Consider the following 26,903-nt stretch of genomic DNA (forward strand, 5'->3'; position numbering starts at 1 on the left):
TCCCACTCAACTTATGACTGAATTGCACATGTGCAAAGATAATGACAGATTTGTTACTGCATAAGTGAGTTATCTATTGCTGATGCCACAAGAAATCAAATGTCTGATTCAAAGAATTATCATGACTCTGGCAGTGATGTAATTTGATGTCAATGGCAGGCTTTGTGGAGTTATGAAGTTGCTAAAGACCAGAGTCAGACTTGTGGCAAGTGCTCAGACCCAATGAAAAAATGGATCTTCATTGCTGTTGGCTTCATACAATCTGGTTGGTTCCAAGAGACCCTGACTATGTGAATCTGCAGCTGCATATGGAGAACTGCATAACTGAAGTATAACAAAATTGGGGAAGCTCGTAGTTAATTGACTTTACAGGGTGATGCTGAAAGAATGTTTCCACTTAAGGAGCAAGCAGAACTAGAGGATATAGTTTTAAAATAAGGGGGTCTCCCATTTAAGATGGAGATGAGAAGAACTTTTCTTAGCAGAGGGTTGTGAATTTTTGGAATATTCTTGCCGAAGAGCAGTGGAGGAAGGGTCAATGAATATTCTTAAGGCAGAAGTGGATAGATTCTTGATGAACAATGGAATCAAAGGTAGGCGGATTGCTAAGGCCGCAGTCAGATTAGTGATGATCCTACTGAATGGCTGAGCAGGCTCTTGGGGGCTCAATGACCCATTCCGTGTTCCTAATTCATATGTTCGTATGTATTATTAATCTTCGTCAATTATTTTGTGTTATTGTTGAATCGAATACACGTGTACTGCTCAGTATGCTTAAATAAATGACCTGTCTGCATTCAAATATAGGCTTATAGAGTGCAGCTTCCTTTTATAGCTTATGACATAAGTGTACATTATTTATGTTTTAGCATCCACTTGTACCATAAAAATAGGAACGGAAGTGGGTCATTTGACCCATCTAGCTTGATGTAAGATCATGACTGAATTGATTGTAACCTTAACTCACTTTCCTGCTTATCCCTATAACAAAGACTAACAACATTCAGAGAGAAGAAATTCACTCTCATCTCCATCTTAGATGGGGAACTCTTTATTTTCAAACTGCCCAAAAGTTGTAGATTCCCCCAAGAGGGGAAACATCCTTTCAGCATCTATCTTGTCAAGCCCCCTCAGATTCTTAAGATTTGATAAGATCACCTCTCATTCTAAACTGGCATGATTATAGTCTAACCTGTTCAATCCACTGTGAATATCCATATAAATATTGAAGAGCATCATAATGTTTTTAATAGTGGAGGCATATTGATAAATGAGCCCCAGTATGTTTTTGCTTAAGTAGGTAATGTAGGCTTGGTCGATGATTCTACACTGGGCAATCAATGTATTTTGGATTCTAAACTACTATGTATTGAAAAGCTGTGGTGAAATATGTTGTCCACTCAACAGTCCTTTCAAAGTCTTAAATAAATTACAGGAAATTTACTGCAAGTTAAGGAAAGAAACAGCAAAAGTGGTACATATGAAATAAAACTTTAAACATCTTAAAAAAAAGAACAGCAGGTTTAGTACTTTGGATTGAGATACTTTAGGATTGAAAACCAGATGATTATTCCATGATTAAAATTTAACCAATCTGTTTTCATTTTACATATGAACAGGTCAATTGTGTATTTCATGTTCTGATTAGATTTCCTACATTGGCTTTTTTAAAAAAGCTAAAGTATCGAACAGTTCTTCCTGTCTTCTACAGTGCTAATTCTGCGTTTAGAGACTGGACCTGAAATTTCTGCATTTGTTGCCTTTGAATTAGTTGTTCAGAGTTACACAAAAGAGACATGGTTGATGGGATTGAAAATTCTTTTGAAATACATTTTGTGCATATTGCAAAGTATCGAGCAGGGTGATTGAGTAATAAAGAGGAGGTAATATAAAGGCTGGCTATACTTAGAGATAATAAGTCACCAGGAGCAAATTGGTCATCAATTTCAAGGGGTCATAGGCTAGTGAAATGGGTGGAATGTGGCAGATGAAATTTAATGCAGGGAAGGGTGAAATGATGTATTTTGAGAGGAAGAATAAGGAGAAGTAATATAATTCTAATGGGGGTGCATGATGAGAGAGACCTCGGGATATATATGTGCAAATCATTGCAGAGCAGGTTGAGAAAATAATTTAACAAGCATAAAGCATCCTGGGGCTTTGAACTAAGTGAGTAAATTTAAGGACTTCGACAGATTTTTAATTGGTAATGTGTTGAAGTGTTATGGGGGGAAGGCAAGAAAATGGGGATGAGGAGCATATTGGCCATGATCGAATGGCGGAGCAGACTCAATGGGCCAAATGGCCTAATTCTGCTCCTATATCTTATGAACTTACGAAATAAGGGCAGAGAGTATAAAAGCAAGGAAGTTATGATGAGCCAATGTAAAACACTGGTTGGTTTTAACTGGGGTGATGTACCTAATTCTGGGCACTACACTTTAGGAAAGAATGTGAAGGCTTTACAGAGGATATACAACTGTGGTCCCAGGGTTGGAGGACTTGAGTTACATGGATAGATTGGCAAAGCTGAAATTGCTCTCCCAAGAGACACAAAGGTCAGTGGTCAACTTAATATGGGGATTCAAATTCATGTAGAGCCTAGGCAGTGTAATAGGAATTTTTCCCAGTGGCAGAAAGGTCCAGAACTGGAATATACCAATTTAAGTTAGATAGCAAAAGATCCAAAGGTGACATATGAAAAAAAACACTTCAATGCAAAGAGTAGTTAGGATTTGAAATGCATTGCCTGTGTGATGGAGGCAGGCTCAATTGAGACTTTCAAATGCAATTCGAATAAGCACCCAAAGAGAGAAGCTAGATGTCCTTGCAGAGAGCTGATATTAACACGATGGATCAAATGGCTACCTTTTCTGCTGTAACCATTTAAGGTAATACTGCAGATTGAGTTTGCAATCTGTAAATAAAGCAAACCTTTTGCATTTTAGTACAGTAATACTATTTTAATTATGAATTGTTTATATGGATAAATTGTTTTGATATTTTTAACATTATTTTGTCTTAAGGCTACTGTGGGGCTGATATTAAAGCACTTTGCACTGAGGCAGCCTTGTTTGCTCTTCGTCGACGCTATCCTCAGATTTATGCAACTAGTCAGAAGCTGCAGCTGGATGTCTCATCTATTGTTATAAGTGCACAGGACTTCTACCTTGCCATGCAGAACATTGTGCCTGCTTCACAACGAGCTGTGACCTCATCAGGAGAAGCACTATCGCACATCATTAGGCCTCTGCTGAAAAATGTCTTTACAAGAATTCTAACTGCTTTGTACAAGGTTTTTCCTCACGCTGAACAGACACAGAATGACAATAAAGATGGTCTGTATATATTAAATTTTATATTTTATATCTATGGTCATACATTTGCTATATTAATTGAATAACTAGCACATTTTGTGATGACAGGCCGTCTGATCTTCCATAAATAATACTACAAAGTAAATCGTTTAATACTTCAAACAGTAGACTGCTGTACAAAATATTAATAATTTGGAACACTAGGAAAGATCAGATAGGTTCCTTTTTGTTGAAGAAAAGTCAAAGGCGGAATTCTCCCATTTTGATAATAGCATGTCTTGATCTGTATGGCAAAGCATTGCTATTCAAAGGAGGACTACTTGACATTATGAGCCTGATGATTGTTAGTTACAATGCAATAAATGTCTCAACAGAAATACCACAAATTACTAAGTATTTCTCTTTAAATATAATTTTTACACTTGAAAATTTATAACGAGCTATTGTTTTACATGACACATTTTGTTAAATAACAATAACAGCTCCAAAGTACATTTTGAATAATGAAATAGTGATTTTTGTATTATTATTTCCGATTTGTCGTTTCTGGGATATGTTGATATTTGTTCTTCATTCCAAAACTTGGTTAACATATTCATTATTTGAAATATTTTTAAAGGTTTAGTTTAGGAATGTTCTTCTCATGCTCCAATTACCTCACCTGTATTTAACTGGTGTGATGGTAATTGTATAGACTTTGTTAACATCACTGAGAAACTTGTCAAAATTAATGATTAAGACTTAATGTTAATGTTTTTTGGGCATGATGAGTTTTTAAGTCTTTTTTTTGAGAATAGCTACTAATTGACTGAATAGAAGCAACAACAACTGGGATTATACAGTGGAGGTCTGCAAGGTTTTAAATCCTCCTTAACAATGATTACAATATTAGTATTTACACAGTAGAGAAATCTAATGCTTTAAAAACTTGGTTTAAAAGGCCGGAGGGTTATTTAAGAATAAACATTTGAGATATTCACATACTTTGACCAGTATTGTATTTTGTTTATTGGCCTTAAAATAAAATTCATTTTGTTTTGTCAGATGGTATGAACCACATTTTGGAAGATTACATCCTCAGTGATGATGAGGTTGAACCAGCAATTTTTGATAGTAATTCTTCATTGGGATCACCAAAGAAACAACCACCAGCTGCTAAACATAAGCCCTTTATGCACTTCTCCATGTAAGTAATTCCATATAATGACATACTGAAAGTCATTGTTCAGATTGTTGATTGGATATGTATTTAAAGCAAATTAAAAATTATCCTATCTAAAAAGTTTTCTTGATTTCTGCTTTATGGCACAGTGGTAAAAATAGATAAAATTCTAATGGGTAGAAGAGACAAAATTGTTATATGTATCTTGCATGTTGATTCTAGCAAGTGTTTTAATTTTCCCAAACTGTTCTGTGAATTGTATGCTAACTTATCAAAAGATATTTTAACCTTAATTATTTTTGTTAAAGCAAGTTACTGCGGATGCTGGAATCTGAAACACAAAATTCTAGAAAATCTCAGAAGGTCTGATGGCATCTGTGGAGAGAGAACAGAGCCAACGTTTTGAGTTTTGCCGACACTTAGTCTTTTATGTTTGTTCATGGAATGTGAACATTGCAGGCAATGCCAGTGTTTGTTGTCCATCCTTAATTGCCTCTGAGAAGGTGGTGAATAGCGGTTGTCCTGAGCTGTTGCAGTTTGTGTGTGGTAAGTACACCCACACAGCTTGTTAGGAAGGGACTTGGAGGTTTTTGGTACAATAACTGCAGGAATGCCACATTTATGGCTTTGTCGGAAATGGGCACATAATGATGCCCCATGTGTTTGCTGCTCTTGCTTTTCTAGCTACTGGAGGTTACAGATTTGGAGAGTGCTGATGGACAATTCTTGATGTGTTGCTGCAATATGTCTTGCAGGTGGTGCACACTGCTGTAATTATATGTCATTCAGGTTAATGAATGAATAGTTATTCCTATAAAGTGAGCAGTTTTCTCCTGGATGGTGTTGAGATTCTTGAATGCTGTTGGTGCTGTATTCATCCAGGCAAGTGGGGAGTGTTCCATCACAGTCCTGACTAGTTCCTTGGAATGGTTGATAGGCTTGGGAAGCCAGATAGTACACTACATGCTGCAGAATTCCTAACTTTTGATCTCTTGTAGCTACTGTGTTTATATGGCTAAGATGGAGATGCCGGCATTGGACTGGGGTAAGCACAGTAAGAATATGCTAACCCATACATGGTTATTATATGGTTAAACCAGTCAAGGTTTGAGTCAACCCACTGGATGTTCATGATAATAGATTCAACATTGGTAAAGCTATTTAATGTCAACAGTAGATGGCTAGATTCTGTCTTGTTGGAGATTATTATTGCTTTGCATCTGTGGCATCAATATTACTTGCCATTTATCGACCCAGATCTGAACATTGTCCAGGTCCTGCTGCATGCAAACACAAAATGCTTCTGTATTGAAGAATTGCACATGATATTGAACTGTGCAAACATTCCCACCTCTAACTTTATGATGGATGATAGATCATTGGTGAAGGAACTGAGGATGTTTCTGCCTTAGGTCACTCTGGAGCGATATCCTGAGACTGAGATAATTGGCACAACACAACTTTCTTCTTTTGTACTAGGTAATACTCTAACCAATGGAGAGTTTTCAACCTGATATTGATTAGTCTGTTTGCTATCTTCAGTCAAGTGCTGCTGTGTTGTCAGTGGCAGTTGTTTTTGCCTTCCCATCTTTCCTTATGTTGGACCACATTTCGATTTTTTTTATATATTGTCTCTGCCCCCCCACTGGATAGATGCTGTCTTGAACCTTTTTTTTCCCTTTATTTCTGTTTATTTATTGTCACGCCTCTATGAAGTGCTATGGTGTATTTTTCTCTCTTACAAGATGTGATATAAATACAAGTTGTTGAATTGAGGTGTACCACATCAGTTGATACACATTCTGCAATAGGCATATTAAGGTGACCATTTTCAAATACAACTTTGCTATCCCTGAAGCAAATGTACCCATGAATAATAATTATCTCTTGACACTAATATGAACACATCCCTTGCAAATTTAGTAACTATCAAATCGTACTAAAAGTTGAAACATCACTCATTTTAGCCTCTCTTTTCCTTTGAAACTTGTGTAAATTGGATCAGAAGCTTTGGCTGTTTCTTTTATTCACTTAGGGAATGTGGGCATTGCTGGCTAGCACAGCATTTCTTACCCATCTCTAATTTCCCTTGAGAAGGTGATGGTGAGCTGCCTTCTTGAACTGCTGCAGTCCCTGTGATATAGTTACGTTCAGAGCTGTTGGAGAGGGAGTTCCAGGATTTTGACCCAACGACATTTTGAATTGTGATATATTTCCATAAATTGTATGGTAAATGCCTTGCAAGGGAAGTTCCAAGTGGTGCTGTGTCCTGCCCCTGTGCCTGTAGGTGACATTGGTCATGGGTTTGGAAGGTGCTGCCTAAGAAGCCTTGATGAAAATCTAATTTAAAACATCAACTAAAATTACACAAAAAGGGAACATGACTGCAGAGGAATGAAAGATAATTTCGGAACAACTGTTAGGAAGTGATATTGATAATGGTCTTCTGGGTAAGTTATATAAGCAAAAGTAAAATTATTCAAGAAGTGGTTAAGTGCTGTAAATTTGCCAAGGAAGAAGTAGATGGATTGAATTTATCTCTGTAAAATTTTGATTACCATTTCCTTTGTTAATTATAAACAACCCGTGACTCTTTATCCACCTGGGGAGATAGATTTTTTAAGAATCCCATAGTATCATTCAATGGTTTACTTCTGGTGCCTGGTCAGAATTTAAACTTTGATGTGGTACCTCATCAAATGTCTTCTGAAAATCGAAGAGCAGTACATCTACATGTTCCCCGTTATCCACAGCACTTGTTATTTCTTCAAAGAACTCCAAGTTGGCTAAACATAATTTCCCACTCACAAAACCATGTTGGGTCTGCCTGATTACCTTGAATTTTTCTAAGTGCTCTGCTATAAAACTTTAGACAAGACTATCAAACATTTTCCTAATAGATTTAAAACATTGTAATGGATCCAAATTTGATGCATTACTCAAAACTTAGTGGCAACTCTGAATGTCATTCAATTGGTTTCATCATGCTGGTTTAGATTCTGAAGATTTAAAAATCCACATTGTTATTATCTACATGTAGTTGTCTTACAGTGAAACAAAAATTACTCTTGGAGCTAATCTGAGGTTACACCTGTAGAAATGTTTACCTAAACTAAGCAGATGCGCATTGTTTCTAACTGTTCCGAGCAAATATATTTAATTGCTGGATTGTGGAACTGATTTTCCAAAAATGTTGCAGAATGTTGCCATCTCCTGGTAGGTTTCAGTTTTGCACACTTATTCATATTTGGGGGTAAAAAAGCAGCCCATAATTCCCTGGATTCCCAGTGTCACATTTGGGGAGTACTTAACTGTTGTGCTAGTTGTTTGGATAGCAATATTTTAACATAAAGAGGAATACCAGCATACATTTCTGTATGTTAGTACTGGAATATTTTACTTATTGAACTCTGTATGACAGCTTATTAATTTTGTTTTACCTGTGGCACTTATTCCAGTGATATTGCTGTGATCATTAACTTGCTGTGGGGGTGGGGATTATAGGAAGACAGTGCTTTTGAAAGCAAAGGTAATAGTATTCTAAGTGCTGAATTTGCAGGAAAACTGGTGTAAATCACAATTGTCCAGTGGGAGTTGACACTCGAATCTCCCACATTCTGTGCAATGCAGAGGTCACAATCACGAATATCATTAAAAGCTCAGTAATATTTTAAGGTAGTATGCTAAAACACTACCTGTGGCGGTGATTCTCTCACTCTGAACCGCTAATTTTTTTGTTGGTCTGGGAGATTTGCACATGCGTTCCTGACTGGTGCACATCTCCCAGTGTTGGATATCCGGTGCGGTCGGGATCACACTGGAAACCAACGGGAACGCTGGGTAAGTTATTTTCATATTACTTTAATGTGATTTAAATGCAATTATCAGGCCTGGGACTGAATTCTCTGGGCCCTATAGTACCTCCCACCCTGGCAGTACAATTTCACTCCAGGTTTAGAGTAGCTCCCCACTTCTGGGGAACTAGCTGGAGTGAAGGGGGGTCTATTGGCCCCCCCAAGGGGTTGGGCAGTGGCAGGGTGGTGCCCTGGGGCATGGACACACAGGCAGCGCCAGCCTGTGCCCCCAGCACTGCCAAGGGATAAAGTACCCATGCCCAGAGGCATCTTGGTACTGCCCATTGGGCAAGGGGCAATGCCCAGGGGATGGGGCTTAGTGGCAATCAGTGGGGGTGAGGAGTCCCACTGCCATTCTGCAGACAGGATCGGTCGGGGCTGGAGGGAGGCCGACCAGAGATTGGGGCGGTGAGGGGTATCTGCCTGCCTGGAGGGGAGGGCGTTTGAATTGTGATATGGGAAATGTGGTAGCCAATTTGAGCACAACTAACTTCCACAAACAATGTGTTAATGACCAGATAATTATGGTGTTGATTAAGAAATAAATATTGGCCAGGGCATACAGTAACACCTCTACTCTTCTTTGAAATAGTGTCATGGCATCTTTTACATCCACTTGAGTAGGCAATTAAAGCCTCTGTCTTATCCAAAAAACAGCATTTTCAAAAGTGCAGTACTCCCTAGTCAACTGAAAAATTAGACTTAAAAGTTTTATAATTACAAAACAATAATATGAAGAAGAGTCATCCAGACATTCAAGGTTGGCTCTGTTTTCTCTTCACAGATGTTGTCAGACGTGTTGAGATTTTCCAGAATTTACTGTTTTTGTTTCAGATTCCAGCATCTGCAGTATTTTGTGTTTATATTATTACAGTAATATGTATATGTTTGAACAGGGAAATACTCAGCTGAATATTTCTTTTTTTAAGGTCAGCACATCACCAGCCAACATCCCATCGTCCTCGGTTCCTTCTCTGCGGAAGCAAAGGATGTGGTCAGAGTTCACATCTTGCTCCTGCTGTGCTTCATTCACTTGAGAAATTCTCCGTGCATAGGTTAGATCTGCCAGCAGTGTACTCAGTTAGTGCCAAAACACCAGAGGAGTCATGTGCACAGGTGAGAATAAAGGAGGTGAGGAAACCTGTTGATGTGATTTGTATGGATAACTTTTTAAGAGTTGAAATAAATTATTGTTTGTCTTTCTCTCTCCTTTTTCTTTCATTCCTCAGGTTTTCCGTGAGGCACATCGGACGGTACCAAGTATAATTTATGTGCCTCACATTAAAGAGTGGTGGGATGCAGTCAGTGATACAGTGAGAGCTACCTTCTTGACGCTTCTTCAGGACATACCACCCTTTTGCCCTATTTTAATACTGGCTACCTCTGAAACAATGTATGCTCAGTTGCCAGATGAGGTAGGTTATCAGTTTTGCTAAACTGCATATAGAATCTTAGAATAGTTGCAGCATAGATGAGGCCATTTAAGCTGTTGTATCTATGCTTGCTCCCTATAAAGTTCACCGTACTTGAGAGCAATGTACATTCTCTGTGTCAAATGATAAACATATGCATTAAGCATCCCTTAAAGAAACTTGAATTAAATACTTTGAAGTATAATGAGAATATATAGAGCTAGTGATTTTTCTTAAGTGAATTGTTCAATTTCTACAAAGAGATATGGATGAGACTCCAAGCAATGCAGTATTCGAGAATTCTTCCAAAGAAAATATCTCAATTTATTTGATTTATTGCTCAACTTCAGATTTGGAAGATGGAAAGTGATGCTGTAGTTCAGATATGCATGCTGTAAGAAATTTGTATGCTTTCACAGTGATACAAAGTATCAATGTTTGGGTGTTCTATTATTAGGGTACTGGATCAAACCCCAAGTTACATTAGGACGCCAGCCTAGGCCCCAACAGTTTTCTATTTTGGCATAAGTGTGAGGATAGAATTCTTTGCTTCAGGAGTAATTTCACTGACAGATTTCTTTTATAATAAAACAAACCTTATTTAATAACGCAGTTTAAATATAACTCTAACAAATGAAGCAGCTTAAACATTAACATTGAACAAAATTTAAAAATGAAAGGGAAGCAACTTTTACATTCTAACTTATGACTGTTCCAAAAAAGCAACGTTCCTCTAGCAGACTTGAGCGCAACTTTAAATACAGTTAGCAACCATAAATATATTTGTTATAATGAGTGTAGGCAGTCTTGAAGCTTTCAGAGAGAAAAATGAGTTTCAGAACTGATTGCAGAAGCCTCTGTCTTCAAACAATTCCCAGCTAGAACTGCCACTCTAAACTGCAAAAGCTTCTTTCTACTACAGAACCAACTCTGCCCATTCACCACACCATCATATGACCCTGCAATCAACTTTCTAAAGAATCTTTTGTCAATTTGACTACATCAAATTAACACATTATTAGCTGAAAGGAGTAATTATCCTGCTTTTAAAATATGAGCTAAATGCTTTCCAGACGTATTGACTGCCTGTAGAATACAGCTAAATTTTAAATCTTCTCCTTAAACATTAAAAAAATATGGATTGCACGACTATTGTCACATAACTGGTTGACCTCAGAATTTTGTCTATATTGTGATACAATCTAAAAGTAATGGCAGTGCTTTTATACTAAATTTAACTTTAAATAGAAACATGGCATTAGAGGTCTGTTTCAGAACAAAAGGTTCTGATATGTAGCTGAGCATTAAAATGTAGTGTGCTCCAATTTTAAAATTCCTTGAAGGTAAATTATTTACAATTATTGTGCGTAGTTTAAAGTACTTGGAGCAACTTGCCTTTTTGTAAACTTCCTACCAACACTATTGGTTACTGTCACAAATGATGTTATTCACTGAGTTTCCAGAAAATAAAATTACAAACCTAATGTTTTAAAACATTCACATTTGTGAATTCAGACTTTCAGCAACGTTCTGAATGTCAGAATAAAATACGCATCATAATAGTGAAGTATGCATATTTTACCACTGAAATGTAACAAATGTGCATCAATATTTTGTTTGTAGTATTAAATATAAATTTAATTTGCTATGCTTGATCCATTAATAATCTGCACATTCTTTTGTAATTTCACATCCTATGTTTCATTTAGTAGTATATGTGCTATCAATTTACTGTAAGGACATATTACTTTTAATGGATTTTCCTTTTAAACTTAAGGTGAAATGCATTTTTGAAATCAATTATGGGGAAGTTATAGATTTACAGAAACCCAACGAAGAGGAAAGAACAAAGTTCTTTGAAGATTTGATATTAAATCAAGCAGCCAAGCCTCCACCAAGAAAGAAGAAAGCTGGTAAGAGCTAATGACAGAACAAATGTTATTCAAGACCACAGTGACCAAAGGGAATATGAAGCAGTTATAGATCAGACTATTTCTATGGTCGTATACCAATAAGGTTCTTATTACATTTTTCACACGGCTTTTGATCATCAGTAATGGACACCTTTACAGTATTTAGATCACAAGAAAAAATGACGTTGCCTAGGGATGTTTTGATGCAGCATCTATATGATGAACCTCTAATTTGCAGAGTGTGAAGCAGCTAATCTCATTGTGAGGCATCAATTTTTCCCTTGTATGGAATGATTTTGGCGTTTATGTGCGCAGCATCATAAAGGCCTAGATCTTCCGGTCAACTCTAGAGCAGGTGAACCTGTTGCTGACTGTGATTTAAATTGTGCATTTACTATTTTATGCTGGAACTTTTGAACTTTCTGGTTCCGAATCCAGTTTAAACTCGGATCAGCAGATTTGGAAGGCCAGGTGGTGAGCGTAATTTGAGCATAGTCATACCTTCCTTTTTTTGCAAGAATGGATAAAAAAAAATCCCTTAAGATCTGTCTATAGTTCATTGATTTATTAAAAGCACTTGACAATCCCCGAGCCCCCCCTCCCCACATCTGACGTTGTTCACCTTCTTCCTCACATCCCACGACAATGTTCACTCCCAAAGCTGTTTATTGTTACCTAGTTGTACACCATCCTGATTTTGATATGTGTCAGTATTCGTTCATAATCACTGGGTTAAAATCCTGGAACCTCCTTATAACACCATCATGGAGCATCATCAACAAAACAGCAATGTTTCAAAAAGAAGCCAACCACCCCCTTCACCATCTTCACAGATTAACAGTGAATTTATTTTTATTTTTTCATGGGGCATGCGAACATCGCTCACAAGGCCCACCATTTGTTGCCCATCCTTAATTACTACTTGAGAGCATGAAGCTGAACTGCCTTCTTGAGTTGCTGCATCTGGTGTAGGTATATCCACAGTGCGAATAGGAAAGGGCCTCCAGGTTTAAACACATCATGATGAAAGAATGGCAGTATAGTTCCGATTTATGATGGTGTGTGGCTGGGAAGGAGAATTTGCAGATAGAAATGTTCTCGTGCATTTGTTGCCTTTGTCCCTCTAGGTGATAGAGATCATGAGTTTGGAAGGTGCTGTCAAAGGATGCAGTGCATTTTGTATACACTACTGTCATTGTGCACTGTGGATGAAGTTTAATGTGCACGGGCAGCTTTGCTGTGGATTGTGGATGTTGATGAAGGAGAATTCAGCAAAACTAATGCTGTTGAATCACAAGTTGCAATGGCTGGATTCTGTCTTGTTGGACATGGTCACTTCCTGGCACTTTTGTGACACAAATGTTATGTTACTTGCCAGTTAACAGCCCAAGCCTGAACAATGTCCAGATTTGTGGCATGCAGGTATCGACTGCTTCAGTAGCTGAGGAGTGGCAAATGGTACTAAACATTGTAACTATCAAGGGACATTCCAAATTTTGACTTTATGATGAAGAGGAGATCATTGAAGCAATTGAAGAAAGCTGGGCCGAGGACACTACCCTGAGGAACCCCTGGAGTGTTGTCATGGAGCTGAGTGGTTTGACCTCCAACAGCCATCTTTCTTTTTGTGTTAGTTATGACTCCAACCAGTGGAGAGATTTAGTCTAGGATTCTGATGACTTCAGTTTTGGTAGGGATTTTGGTGGCACATTTGGTTAAATGCTTGATATCTTGACGCTAAGGATATAAAAACATAACTAGGAGCAAGATAAGGCCATCTGGGCCCTTGAGCCTGCTCTGCCATTCAGTAAAGTCATGACTGATCTTTTCGTGGACTCAGCTCCACTTACCCACCTGTTCCGCCATTGCCTTTAATTCCTTAATGTCCCTGCCTTAAAAACTTTCAAAGAGACAGCCTCAACTGCTTCACTGGGCAGGGAATTCCACAGATTCACAACACTTTGTGTGAAGAAGTTCCTCCTCAACTCAGTCCTAAATCTGCGCGCTCTTATTTTGAGGCCATGCCCCCTAGTTCTAGTTTCACCTGCCAGTGGAAACAACTTCCCTGCTTCTATCTTATCATTCCCTTCATCATCTTGTGTTTCTATAAGATCTCCCCTCATTCTTCTGAATTCCAATGAGTATAGCCCCAGTCTATTCAGTGTCTCCTCATAAGCCAATCCTCTCAACTTCGGAATCAACCTAGTGAATGTCCTCTGTTCCCCCCTCCAGTGCCAGTATATCCTTTCTCAAGTAAGGATACCAAATTGTGCCACCAGTTGTGGCCTCACCAGCACCTTAGACAGCTGCAACATAACCTTGCTGATTTCAAACTCCATCCCTCAACCAATGCAAGACAAAATTTCAGTTACCTTCTTAATTACCTGCTGCATTGGCAAACCAACTCCTTGAGATTCCTGCACAAGAACACCCAGATCCCTCTGCACAGTAGCATGCTGCAATTTTTTTTACCATTTAAATTATAGTCCATTTTGCTGTTATTTCTACCAAAATGGATGACCTCACATTTACTAACATTGTACTCCATCTGCCAGACCTCGCACACTCACTTGGACTATCTGTATCCCTTGCAGACTCTTAGCATCCTCTGCATACTTTGCTCTGCCACCTATCTTAGTGGCACCTGCAAATTTTGACACACCACTCTTGGTCCCCAACTCCCAATCAACTATTTAAATCATAAACAATTGCAGTCCCAACACTGATTCCTGAGGCACACCACTAGTCACTGATTGCCATCCAGAAAAACACCCGTTTACCCTCACTTTTTGCTTTCTGTTAGTTAACCAATCCTCTATCCATGCTAATATATTACCCATAACACTGTGCACCTTTATCTTATGTAGCAGTCTTTGGTGCGGCACCTTGTCAAATGCCTTCTGGAACACCAGATACACTTCATCCACAGGTTCCCCATTGCATGTATTGTTCTCAAAGAATTCCACCAAACTAGTCAAACATGACCTACCCTTCATGTACCCACACTGCGTCTTTCCAATGGGACAATTTATATCCAGATGTCTTGCTATTACTTCCTTGATAGATTCAAGCATTTTCCCTCCTACAGAAGTTAAGCTAACTGGCCTATAGTTACCTGCTTTTTGTCTACCTCCTTTTTAAATAGAGACATCACATTTGCTGTTTTCCAAACTGCAGGAACCACCCCAGAGTCCAGTGAATTTTGGTATTAGTGCATTTGCTATTTCCTCTGCCATCTCTTTTAGTACCCTGGGATACATTCCATCAGGGCCAGGAGACTTGTCTACCTTTAAACCTGTTAGCTTGCCCAGAATTACCTGTTTAGTTAAAATCATAGTTTCTAGGTCCTCATCTGCCTCATCATCAATTTTTGGCATGTTATTTGTGTCTTCCACTGTGAAGACCGACACAAAATACCGGTTCAATGTCTCAGCCATTTCCTCATTTGCAGTTATTACATCACTCTTCTCATCCTCCTAAAGGACAAATGTTTACTTTAGTCATTCTTTTTTGTTTTATATATTTGTAGAAACTTTTGCTATCAGTTATTATATTCTGAACTACTTTACTCTCATAATCTATCTTTTCTTTATAGCTTTCTGTTGACCTTTAAAGATTTCTCAATCCTCTAGTTTCGTTTAAGTTTTGCCACTTTGTTGCATTTTCTTTCAAATTGATACGCTCCTTTATTTCCTTAGATATCCATGGTTGATTATCTCTTTTTTCTACAGTCCTTCCTTATCACTGGTATATACAGCCATAGGACAGTCATTTTCACCCCACCTCTTGAGTTCAGCTCTTTTGTTCATTTTTAAATGAAGGCTATCATGAGATCTGAAGCCGAATGGCCCTGGGAGTGAGCAGGTTATTGTGCTCAAGTGTCATTTAATAGCACTGTCAAGCACCCTGCCATCATGTTGCTGGTGATAGAGACTGGACTGATGGAGCAGAATTGGCCTGGCTGGATTCCCTTTGCCCAGGAATGTCCTGTCCAGAAATATTTCACATTGTCAAGTACATGCAAGTGTTGTATTTTTTCTGGAACTATTTGGCTAAGGAAGCAGCTACCTCTGGAGCACAATTTTTCAAGGCTATAGCCAGCATGCTGTTGGAACCAATTTCCTTTACTGTATCCAGTGGCTTCAGCTATTTCTTGCTATCAGGTGGGTGAAGATTTGTCATGTTTGGACTTGAGGAGGTAGAGATGGATCATCCACCACAGTTCTGGCAGAAAATGGTTGCAAATGTTGCAACCTTGTCTTTTCCATTGATAAACTGGGCTTCCCCATTATTGAGGATGGGATATTTGTGAAGGCATCTCCTTTGGTTAATTGTTTAATTGTCTACCATCATTCATGACTGTGGCAGGACTGCAGAGCCACTTCCTGCTGCTCTGCGTGCATTTAGTCCAGTACTGAAGCTTCACCGGATTGGTACTTCATTATTTTTGATCTGCCTGCTGCTGTTCATAGTATGCTGTTCTGCACTCATTAAGCCAGAGTTTATCTCCTGGTTTTATGGCAGAGGTAGAGTGAGGAATATGATGGACCAAACTATTGCACTTTGCTGCTGCTGATGGCCCACTGCACCTCCATGGATGTCCAGTTTTGAGCTGCTAGTGTTTTTTCTGAATCATTTAGCATGGTGGTAGAGCCACACAACACAATGGAGGGTGCCCACAAAGATTTGCAGTTGTTACCCCCCACCAATACTGCTATGGGCAGATGCATCTGTGACAGGTAAAGTGGTGAGAATATGTGCAAGTAGGCTCTTCCCCTTTGTTGGCTCTGTCACTGCTTGATGCAGACCCAGTTTAGCAGATATGCCAACATTTTAACTACCTCGAAGTGCATATTTTCTTTGCGTAGTTTGATTTGTTACTTCAGCGTATCCTAACATGTAAAGACTGACGATTATGACTGAAAATTTCTTTACAGACGCGTGGTTTTTGTAATTGCTGGACAATGGTGTCGAAGTTAGGTGCATTGCATTATACAGTGCTTGGTAAAGCCAAGGGCTGTTTTGTCTGTGTGTTTGTGTGAATATCTGATTGATTTCAGCTCAGGTTCCTAGTGTTTCTGAATGTAGCAAATTTACTTGAACAAGGTGAAATGATTCACTTAGTGTTTCTAAATGTAACACTTAGTAAATGTTTGCTATTTATTAAAGTAATCTGTAAATTTTCCAAAAAAAGTAAAAGTTCTTTAAATTTACATTTTAAAGAAGCTTTGCATCGATAAATCATTTTTTACCATTATTGTACCCCTTTTTAGCTTTACTTGCCTTGGAAGTCCTTCCACCAGCATTACCTCCTGCACCACGGCAACTATCAGAGGAAGAAATTAAACGAATTGAAGAACAGGAGGAAAATACCTTTCGGGAACTTCGACTATTTCTCAGGGATATTACCAAAAGACTTGCCACTGACAAACGTTTTAGTATCTTTAGTAAGCCTGTGGATATTGAAGAGGTAAGCTGGTTCATTTTTAAAATTCTTCATTTATGGCTTGTATCAGGAGAGTTTTCTGCCAGAGGATCTTAGCAATAGTTGGCTATGCTGACTCTCCAATGTATCAAAATGTGAATGCAGTATGGTGTACTGATGGACTGCATGAGCCACGCTTATCTCAGGTTTGATTCCTGATCTTTAAGTTACTGAATCGAGAAGTGGTACTACAGCTGATAGTAAGAGGGTAGAGCATTAAAAACATCATCAGGATTCTAGGGTCCTAATCACCATCCAATAATCCCTTGTGGCAGGTGGCACTTGTGTAAAAGTCAAGTATGGACAGGAATGAGCTTGAATTAGGTGACTCACAAGTACAAGTGACAGATGCTTAATTGCAACACAAGTACAACTTGAAGGGAATTATCTGAGTTAAGCTAAAATGATAATGTTGCAACCAAGAGAAATAAAGTTAAAAAGGACCACCTGAAAGAAAATTTTAAATTAAAACTGAACATCAACAAGTGATAATTTAATCAGGAGCATTTGAAAAGCCAAATTAAAAATGAGTCAATGGCAGGAATATAATTAGTAGGAGAGTAGCTAAGATGGAAGCTGAGTTATGCTTGATGGGTGAAATGATGCAACATTTAAATTTTTGATTAACAAATAATAAAGTTTCAGCTTTACAGTGAAAAGTGGACAAAAGTGCAACACAACATTGAGCGGCATTAATTGCTCACTTAAGGTCTCAATTTGCCAGCAAGGGACAAAAGCTGTCCTCAAGCCTTCCCATTGCAGATTTAATCAGGTTAGAGGCAGGACCAGATGCAAGAAGATGGTGGGTCATCGCCCACCATTTCCCACTTGATTAAGTGCCCTCCTCCATCATCTAAACCACTTCATGAAGGGCATTTTATTCTGCCTTTGATATTTAGTAAAATAGAGGTATTGAGTAGAAAATTGAGAATGTGAATGAATGTTTAGCAACCTGTTGTGAAAATATCATGACATTCGTAAATAACTAGAAATGCTTCAGAAACAAGTTCTGATACAGGAGAGACCTAAACCAATTAGCAATGTTGAGAACTTGAGGAAATTGAGGTAGCTATTAATTTATTTAATCTGGTTGGTGGTTAGGAATTGGACATATAGGGAAGGAACTCTATCCCAGTTTGAAACATATAACAGATGGGTGCAGTGCTGAAAAACTGTAGTGTAAAAGAGCCAGAGACTGAGAAAAGGCAGACATTACATTAAGAATGACAGTTAATCTATTATAGAATGCAAAAATAATTGCTAGAAATACTAGAAATGGTGGTGTTGGATCTGGAAGTTGCTATGATAATTTTTGTGTACATAAAAAACTGAAGATGACAGTGAATATATATTGTGTAAAATGTGCAAATGGAGTTACATCCATATAAATGAAATTAGTCCTGTGGAAGGTGACATAGTAAACTCTGGTGAGACATCTCCAACAAAAAGAAAAACAAAGTTGACACAAGAAGTTTCTTGAAGGCTACCTGTTAACATGGGATGGAAGAGCTTGTTCTATGAATATTTAGGGAGGATATGTGAGAAGAGATATTTGAAGAGGTGATTTCAATTGACCAAGTAAAATTTGCAAAAACCCAAGATATTTAGAATCAGCTGGTAAATGTATGATTCAATGTGTCCAAAAGAATCCACAAGTGACAGCATTGCATGTCAGACAAACCTCTCAATCGTCATTCTATTAATGTTACACTTTAATAATTTTTTTTAACGGTTTAAACTTCGCATGTGTTTTACTTCCTTTACTAATTCAGTAGTATTAGTAAAGGAATACTTTACTAATATTCCTCTTGTGCAAAATATTTGTAGGTTTCTGACTATTTGGAAGTAATCATACAGCCAATGGATTTATCAACAATGATGATGAAAATTGACAACCACAAATATGAAACTGTGAAGGACTTCCTGATAGATATTAACCTCATCTGTAGCAATGCTCTTGAGTATAACCCTGATAAAGTTCCTGGAGGTAAGATGGGATGTAAATCAGACACTTGAGTGAGAGTCACAAATAAACTAGTAAACTTAACGTTGACTTAGGAGAGTCATGTCTAAAAACCTTATCAACCCAATTGTGAGGAAACAAACATTATGGGAGTGAATCTCCATTTGTGTAGCACCACTGGTTGGGAGACTCTAATGGAGGCCATTTTGTAGGCTCTCCACTGGGTACCACGGCCTCTGTGCATCTCCAGTAGCTGGATTTCTGGCGTTGTCAGAATTCAAATTTACAGACAATTCTAATACCATTAGTGGGCCTGGTACTAAAATCTCCAGGCCCATTCGCCTCTAAACCGCATACGCACCCATCCCGCACCCAGAATATTTCACTCCATTGGGTTTAGTATAGCTCGTCACTAGCTCGGAGCTCGTTGCTAGACATCGCAGAATGAAGTGGGAACAGTCAAGGCCCTCCAGAGGATTGGGTGCTAAGGGTTGGGGGGGGGTGCGGTGGTTGCCACCTTGATCGTACCGTCCTGGACCATGGAACTGCCCAGGGGCCAAAGTACCAATGCCCACAGGTGGGACCGCTGGGGGATGATTGGAGGAGATGAGGGATCCCTCTGCTGCTCTGCATTTGAGTTAAGTGATGGAGGGAGGCTAGCAATTGGGGTGGGGTGGGTGGGGTAGGGGAAGAGGGCAGGAGGACAGGGTCAAGCCTAGCCCAGGCATGTTTGGTTCTGAGGGCGGGGGTAGCGATTGGGCTATTCCTGGTGTGTGTGTGGTGCTTGTGCTATTATGTACATGCGGAGAAGAATACTAACTAAGCTTAAGCATATGGAAAATAACAGTATGATGGTTTGATCTCTCTGATATAGATTCATATCTATCTTATTGATAGGATGTGTTTCCTCTGTCTTCTAATTGCAAATATTTTACATAAGTTTGATTTTGAATTACCTAAGTTTGTTTTGGTTGAAGATCCACAATCAGAGCAGTGGTAATTTGGCATCAAAGTTAACAGTCTTACCCAAAGTTGAGGCTGGCTGGTGTAGAGAAGTAGAAAATGTTACATTAAAGATTGTGTACAATTGAGCTTAGCATTTAGATGCATTGTTGTTTTCAAAAGAAAATGAGAAGGAAATCTGGGTTCAATAGACCACTTTATATGTGACCTGGGCATGTTTTATACTGGAATATCCAAAATGGAAAGTGTTCTCCCCAACATCAAGGTGCTCCATTTGATCACACAAATTTGCTTTAAACTAAAGTCAGAGTAAAATGGAAAGCAAAGTTAAATTTTTTAAGTGACCTGTACTCTTTTTTTTGAAGAATATTGAAACCAGTATGTATTTTACTAGATTTAGTTCAATGTAATATAAACTTTAACTGAAATAGTTTTTTAATTTCACTAAGACATTGATGTTGGCATCTCTTGCCCTGAACTAAATAAATAAGTTAATGACCTATGGCAAATAACATTTTGTGATGAATTAATTCATAGCGCATTCAGTTACTGTGAAAGGAGAGGTCATCTGCTGGAAAGTATTATGGAGAAAAGTGGTGAATGTGGCTTGTTCCACGTTGGATGTAGTAGTTGATTTGGAGCCGGAATTGTGTGTTTACTGCATTCCACCCATATGAAATGCTTCATATAAGTGGCATCTACATTTTGTATGGATTAATTACAATGATACAAAATGTAGTTATCTGGGTATTTCATTTTGAGCAGATGAATTTTAATTGTAAGAGCTGAGTTTCTTCTGTTCATTCACAGGATGTGGGCATCACTGGCAAGGCCAGTATCTTTGCCCATCCCTAATTGCCCTAGGCAAGGTGGTGGTGAGCTGCCTTCTTGAGGCGCTGCAGTCCATGTAATGTAGGTACACCCACAATGCTGTTAGAGAGGAAGTTCCATAATTTTGACCCAGCGACAATGAGGAAACAGCAGAATAGTTCAAGCCAGAGTGGTTTGTGGTTTGGAGGGGATCTTGCAGTTAGTCGTGTTCCTATGTATCTGTTGCCCTTTTTTTTAGGTGATAGAGATCACCGGTTTGGAAGGTGCTGACGAAGGACCCTTGGTGAGCTGCTGCAGTGCATTTTGCAGATGGTGCATACTGCTACCACTGAATGTTGATAGTGGAGGGAATGAATGTTTAAGGTGGTGGATGGGATGCCAATGACATGGGCTGTTTTGCCCTGAATGGTGATGAGCTTGATTGTTGTTGGAGCTGCACTCTCCAGGCAAGTGAAGATTATTCCATCACACTCCTGTCTTGAGTCTTGTGGATGGTGCACAGATTTTGGGGAGTCAAGGACTAAGTTATTCGTTGTAGAATTCTCAGCTTCCAACCTGATCTTGTAGCTGCAGTGTTTATATGGTCTGGTTCAGTTTCTGATTAACAGTAACCCCAGGATATTAATGGTGGGAAATTCAGCAGTCGTAATGCCACTGAAAGTCATGGGGAGGTGGTCAGATTCTCTCTTGTGGAGGTGGTCATTGCCTGGCAAGAGTATTATTTATCATGTCAGCCCAAGCTTGAATATTATCCAGGTCTTGCTGCATTTAGCACAGAATGCTTGAGTATCTGAGGAATGACAAATAGTGCTGAACATTGTGCAATCGTTCATCAGCGTCCCTATTGCTGACCTTATGATGAAGGGGAGATCGTTGATGGAGCAGATAAAGACAGTTGGGTATGGGCACGATCCTGAGGAACACCTGAAGTAATGTCCCTGAATTTTTAAGTTACCTTCATTTTGTTTCCCTCTGACTAATCTCGTTCACTCTCTTTCCCCCCCGCCTTTCTCCTTCTCCCCCTGACCCCTACCGCTCTTCCACCTACTCTCCCTGTCTCATGCGCTCTCCCTTTCACACTCGCTCTCTTTTCCCCACCCACTTTCTCTCCCTCTTTCCCACCCACTCTTTTTCTCCATGCTCGTTCACCTGATTTTTGTTAAAAGTATGCCAAAGTTGATACAAGTTATCCTTCAAAAGTTAAACTAAGTGCAAGAAATCATGTAGAATATTATGCATGTCCTAATGCCTTGATTGTACTCAAATTAAAGAACATTAGAATGCCATGTTTTAGTGGTACAGTTTTATTCCAAAGTACTATATTGTTTAAATTCATTAGAAAATTTCTTGTCATTGATCTCAATTTATGCAAATCATTTGCTAGACAAATGTAGGAGAACTTCGCCAGACTGGAATTTCAAAATGCCATTTGTTTGGTGCAAAGATCATTGCTTGATGTTTGTTAATTGTATTGTAGATCGCATAATTCGTCACAGAGCCTGTACACTTAAGGATACTGCACATGCAATAGTTGCCGCTGAACTAGATCCTGAGTTTAACAAACTCTGTGAAGATATCAAAGAATCCAGGAGGAAACGAAGTGAGTAAATACTGAAGCAAACAATAGCTGTAGTGGCCAGAAGGCTTTGAAGAAGTGACTGGAACCCAAACTGATGGATATACTGTAGACTACTTTTTTTCTCCCCTTGGCTTTCCTGACTTAAGGATCCTTAGTTTTCAAACTTCTTTAAATGTCTTTGGTCCACAGATGTAAAAATTTACAACTGAAAGGACAAATCAGCATAGCACAATTCTTAAATACCAAAATCATTTAATTCAATTAAATTTGCTTTTATGTTAATCTGGATCATTTTATTCAAGAAATTTCCTGGGATGTTCCCTTTCTCTCCTTGAACTGACTTTTAAGATACAGCTCTTGGACTGCTTACTTCTGATGTATTGTGTTCTGAAATTAAGGGAACAGTTAGTGCTGCCTTTTTATTTGGAGAATTTTACTTCACCCATTCGAGAATCCTACTTGTAAACATTTTCTGAGGAAGGTAGGTGCGATTTATCCCATGGCTGAAGTCAAGTCCATTTATTTCATTTGTACTGTATAGATTTTTTTGCAGTGTGGATATTGATTCCATGTTACTGAGACTAACTTGATCCCCATGGGTGGAATTTTCCCATCCTGCCCATCACGACACCTCCTGCAGTCTTGAATAGAAAATCTAGCAGCAAGCCAGAAGTCGGAAATCTGGCGTGAAAACAGTTTGCAATTCTTCCAATGGCAGGTTAATGGCAGCTTGGTTATGGTGGAGTGAATGCAATTTGCATTCTTGAATGTTCATTTAAACAGTTGCTCGCCAGAATCTCCTCATGCTTTCCAATCGTGCGTTATGCCAACAGCCTCAAACCTGTTTGAAAATCAGAGGCGTGCACAAGTCTAACTTCAGTTTGTTCATGACTTCAAGGTGAGTGCAACAGGAGGAATCTTTGGGAGCATGGTGTACCCAGCTGCAGAGAGGGGGAAGGGTTTTGTGCTCCCCAGGCTTTCTCACATTGATGTCCGTGGGCCTGTAAGATAGGGAAGACATAATAAAGTGAAGGGGTGTGTGTGGGGGAGGGGGTGGAGTGAATGTGAAGCTTTGTAATGGCTGTGCACACAGCCTCTTGGTGAGTTGGGTAGCTGTCCACATGGGGAATGGTGCTTCGTAGATGATAGATTGAGAGTTGGGTGGTGGTGGTTGGCATGTTCACTACAACAAACTGGGATTAGTATTATTGGAGAATAACAGGAGGTAGTTCCACCTTCACATCATGAGGCACTTGGACAGTGAGGAAGGGAGTATCAAACTCTGTCCTAAAGGACAGGTGTAGTAGCACCATTTTGAGGTCCCAGAGAAATGGCATTCAGCAAATTGAAAGCAACAGCAAATCTGCTGGGAGAGCTATGAGGCTTGTGGGGGTACCATTATGCTGGACAATGGGGCCAGGATGCAATGTGACTTATTGGTGTCACTAGAGTGGACAGGATTCAGGTTGGTAACAAAGGAAAGACCTTGTTACCCAGAAAGCAACTGTGAGCCAATCCTTTCCTTTAGCACTCTTAAACAGACACAATTCACTGGATAAAAGCAAATTACTGCGGATGCTAGGATCTGAAACCAAAAGAGAAAACACTAGAAAATCTCAGCAGGTTTGGCAGCATCTGTAACGAGAAAAAGAGCTGACGTTTTGATTCCAGATAACCCTTTGTCAAACCTAAAAGGTGTAGAAAGTGGGAGATATTTATACTGCAGGGGGAGGGAATGAAAGATGAGTCATAGCCATAGAAACTAGAAGAAAAGACTGCTAATAGCTGTCCACAGAGAGAATAAAGGATCTGAATGGCCAAATGGCAGAGAAGCTGTGAGCTGTGACACTTGGCAATGTTGGGGGAGGGGGAAATTGGACAGAGGCAGAATGTAGAAAAGAAGAAAAAGTAAGGGAAGAGGGATGAAATAGGGGGAAGGAAAGCGTGGGGAGAGGCGAAGAAAGACCATAAAGAAATAAAAGATAGAGAACAGTAGAAAATTAAATAAAGTAGAATGAAAACAAAGGGGGCCAAGGTGGGGTAGAGCAAATCGTCTGAAGTTGTTGAATTTGATGTTGAGGCCAGAAGGCTGCAAAGTGCCTAGCCAGAAGATGAGATGCTGTTCCTCCAGTTTGCATTGAGCTTCAGTGGAACATTGTTGCAAGCCAAGGAGAGATGTGTAGGCATTGGAGCAGGATTGTGTGTTAAAATGGCAAGCAACAGGAAGGTCAGGATCCTGATTGTGCATGGACCAGAAGTGCTTGGCAAAGTGATCACCCAGTCTACGCTTGGTCTCTCCAATATAGAGGAGACCACATTGGGAGCAGCACTGGCTTCACATCAAAGTCACATCACCAACAGTGTATAAGATAGGATTGCAGATTTGGTGAATGCAGGCAGTAGTGAAGGGGGCACAGTTGCATCATTCCATCTATGAGGCCAGTCATGATTTCACCATAAATGCCATTCATAATGGGCCAAATGCCTTCCATTCTTCAACCATAAGCAACTGGAACACAGAGCTACTTTGGTTAAATCATTCTATTTGCATCTTATCCCCTACAAAGGGTTACAGAGTCACAGAGGTTTACAGCATGGAAACAGGCCCTTTGGCCCAACTTGTCCATGCTGTCCTTTTTTTTTAAACCCTTAAACTAATCCCAATTGCCCATGTTTGGCCCATATCCCTCTATACCTATCGTGCCCATGTAACTATCTAAATGCCTTTTAAAAGATAAAATTGTACCTGCCTGTACTACTACTTCTGACAGCTTGCTCCAGATGCTCACCACCCTCTGTGACGAAATTGCCCCTCTGGACCCTTTTGTATTTCTCCCCTCTCACCTTAAATCTATGCCCTCTAGTTTTAGACTCCACTACCTTTGGGAAAAGATATTGATTATTTACTTTGTCTATGGCCCTCATTATTTTATCGACCTCTATAAGATCACCCTTCAGCCTCCCACGCTCCAGAGAAAAAAGTCCCAGTCTATTCAGCCTCTCCTTACAACTCAATACATCAAGTCCCAGTAGCATCCTAGTAAATCTTTTCTGTATTCTTTCTAATTTAATAATATCAGGTGTCACATCTGGAATGCCGTCTTGATCCCCTTATTGTGTGCGTTGGTATCTCAGAGTCAAGGCTGCATCAGGCACAGTGCACGTTAAGGCAGCCAAAATTGTGAAGCCAGACATTTTTCACAGGTTTTTAAACAGTAGCTTCTCTTTCTGGACACTAATCATTTTTGAGTTCAATGTTTCATTTCAAAGAGAAGGCAAATGGACAAATGGATTCATGGTTGTGATTCTTAAGATATGGAGAAGCATCACCTAGCGCAGCTCCAGCAGGAGGTGCCATCTGGGAGGAGATGATGAAGGGGAGTCAGAGCATGAACAGGAGGGTGAGGAGGAGAGACCCAGACAGTGGAGGTGACTCGCCACACCAAAGGTTTTTTTTTTGATGAATATCCGACTTACAAATGAGTGAGAGGCAGTGCCAGACATTCCTGCAATTGTTTAGAGATCTGGTTCATCGTATATGCCACGTTCTTCATGAAGACTATGGATGATATGGCAGCACAATGGTTAGTGGTGCTGCCTCTCAGCTCCAGGGACCTGGATTCAATTCCTGGCTTGGGTCACCATCTGTGTGGAGTTTGCACGTTTTCCCTATGCCTGTGTGGGTTTCCTCCGGCTGCTCCAGTTTTTTACCCACAGTCCAAGGTGTGTGGGTCAGGTGCATTGGCTATGCTAAATTGTCCCTTATTCACTGATGCCCTTAACAGAAGGGCCCATCATCATGTCCTGGAATGTGTAGGTTAGAGGGATTAGTGGGGTAAATATGTGGGGTTATGGAGATTGGGCCTAAATGGGATTGTTGTCAGTGCGGATCTGATGGGCTGAATGGTCTCCTTCTGCACAATAGGGTTTCTATAATGACTTGATTTCACTTGGAGCTGGATGTTTCCCACTGCCAGTGGTTTTGAAGGTGATGGCATTACATAGTTTCCTTGCTTCTGGGTCTCTCCAGGAATCAGCAGAGGATAGCCATGTGGCATCACTCAGTCCAAAACATATTGATACATGAAGGAAGTCACTGGTGCCCTTAACAGAAAGGACCGTTGTTAAGCCAGGTTTGCTCTGGACAAAGCCAGGCTGCAAGACTCCAGAACCACCTCATGCTTCTCAAGAGTACACAGTGCAATAGACTGCACCCATATAGCTATACCATAAACAGCAAGTGCTGCCATTCCATCAGTGTGAAACTGGTTTGTCACCATCTGAAGCACATCTTACATGGTACCCTTGGAGTTGTCATGTCTCCTGCACCATGAATCAATGCAGGTGCCTGGGATGTTTGATATGGTAAGAAGTCTCTCAATACCAGGTAAAGTCCAACAGGTTTATTTTTTATCATGAGCTTT

At 39.6% G+C, this 26,903-nt stretch overlaps 1 protein-coding gene across 2 annotated transcripts in view; it reads left to right on the forward strand.

The window, feature by feature from the left end:
- Positions 1-26,903, forward strand: part of atad2b (ATPase family AAA domain containing 2B) — a 135,905-nt gene that overhangs the window by 81,675 nt on the left and 27,327 nt on the right. For both annotated transcript variants that reach the window (XM_080192212.1, XM_080192211.1), the window contains exons 16-23: positions 3,027-3,338; positions 4,362-4,503; positions 9,263-9,449; positions 9,563-9,748; positions 11,523-11,658; positions 16,932-17,128; positions 18,971-19,130; positions 22,378-22,500. In XM_080192212.1, the coding sequence (XP_080048338.1) occupies positions 3,027-3,338; positions 4,362-4,503; positions 9,263-9,449; positions 9,563-9,748; positions 11,523-11,658; positions 16,932-17,128; positions 18,971-19,130; positions 22,378-22,500 (1,443 nt within the window). The remainder of the gene's footprint in view (positions 1-3,026; positions 3,339-4,361; positions 4,504-9,262; positions 9,450-9,562; positions 9,749-11,522; positions 11,659-16,931; positions 17,129-18,970; positions 19,131-22,377; positions 22,501-26,903) is intronic.

This window comes from Carcharhinus amblyrhynchos, chromosome 7 (assembly GCF_965287045.1).
Source record: "Carcharhinus amblyrhynchos chromosome 7, sCarAmb.v2.hapA, whole genome shotgun sequence".
Classification (NCBI taxonomy): Eukaryota; Metazoa; Chordata; class Chondrichthyes; order Carcharhiniformes; family Carcharhinidae; genus Carcharhinus; species Carcharhinus amblyrhynchos.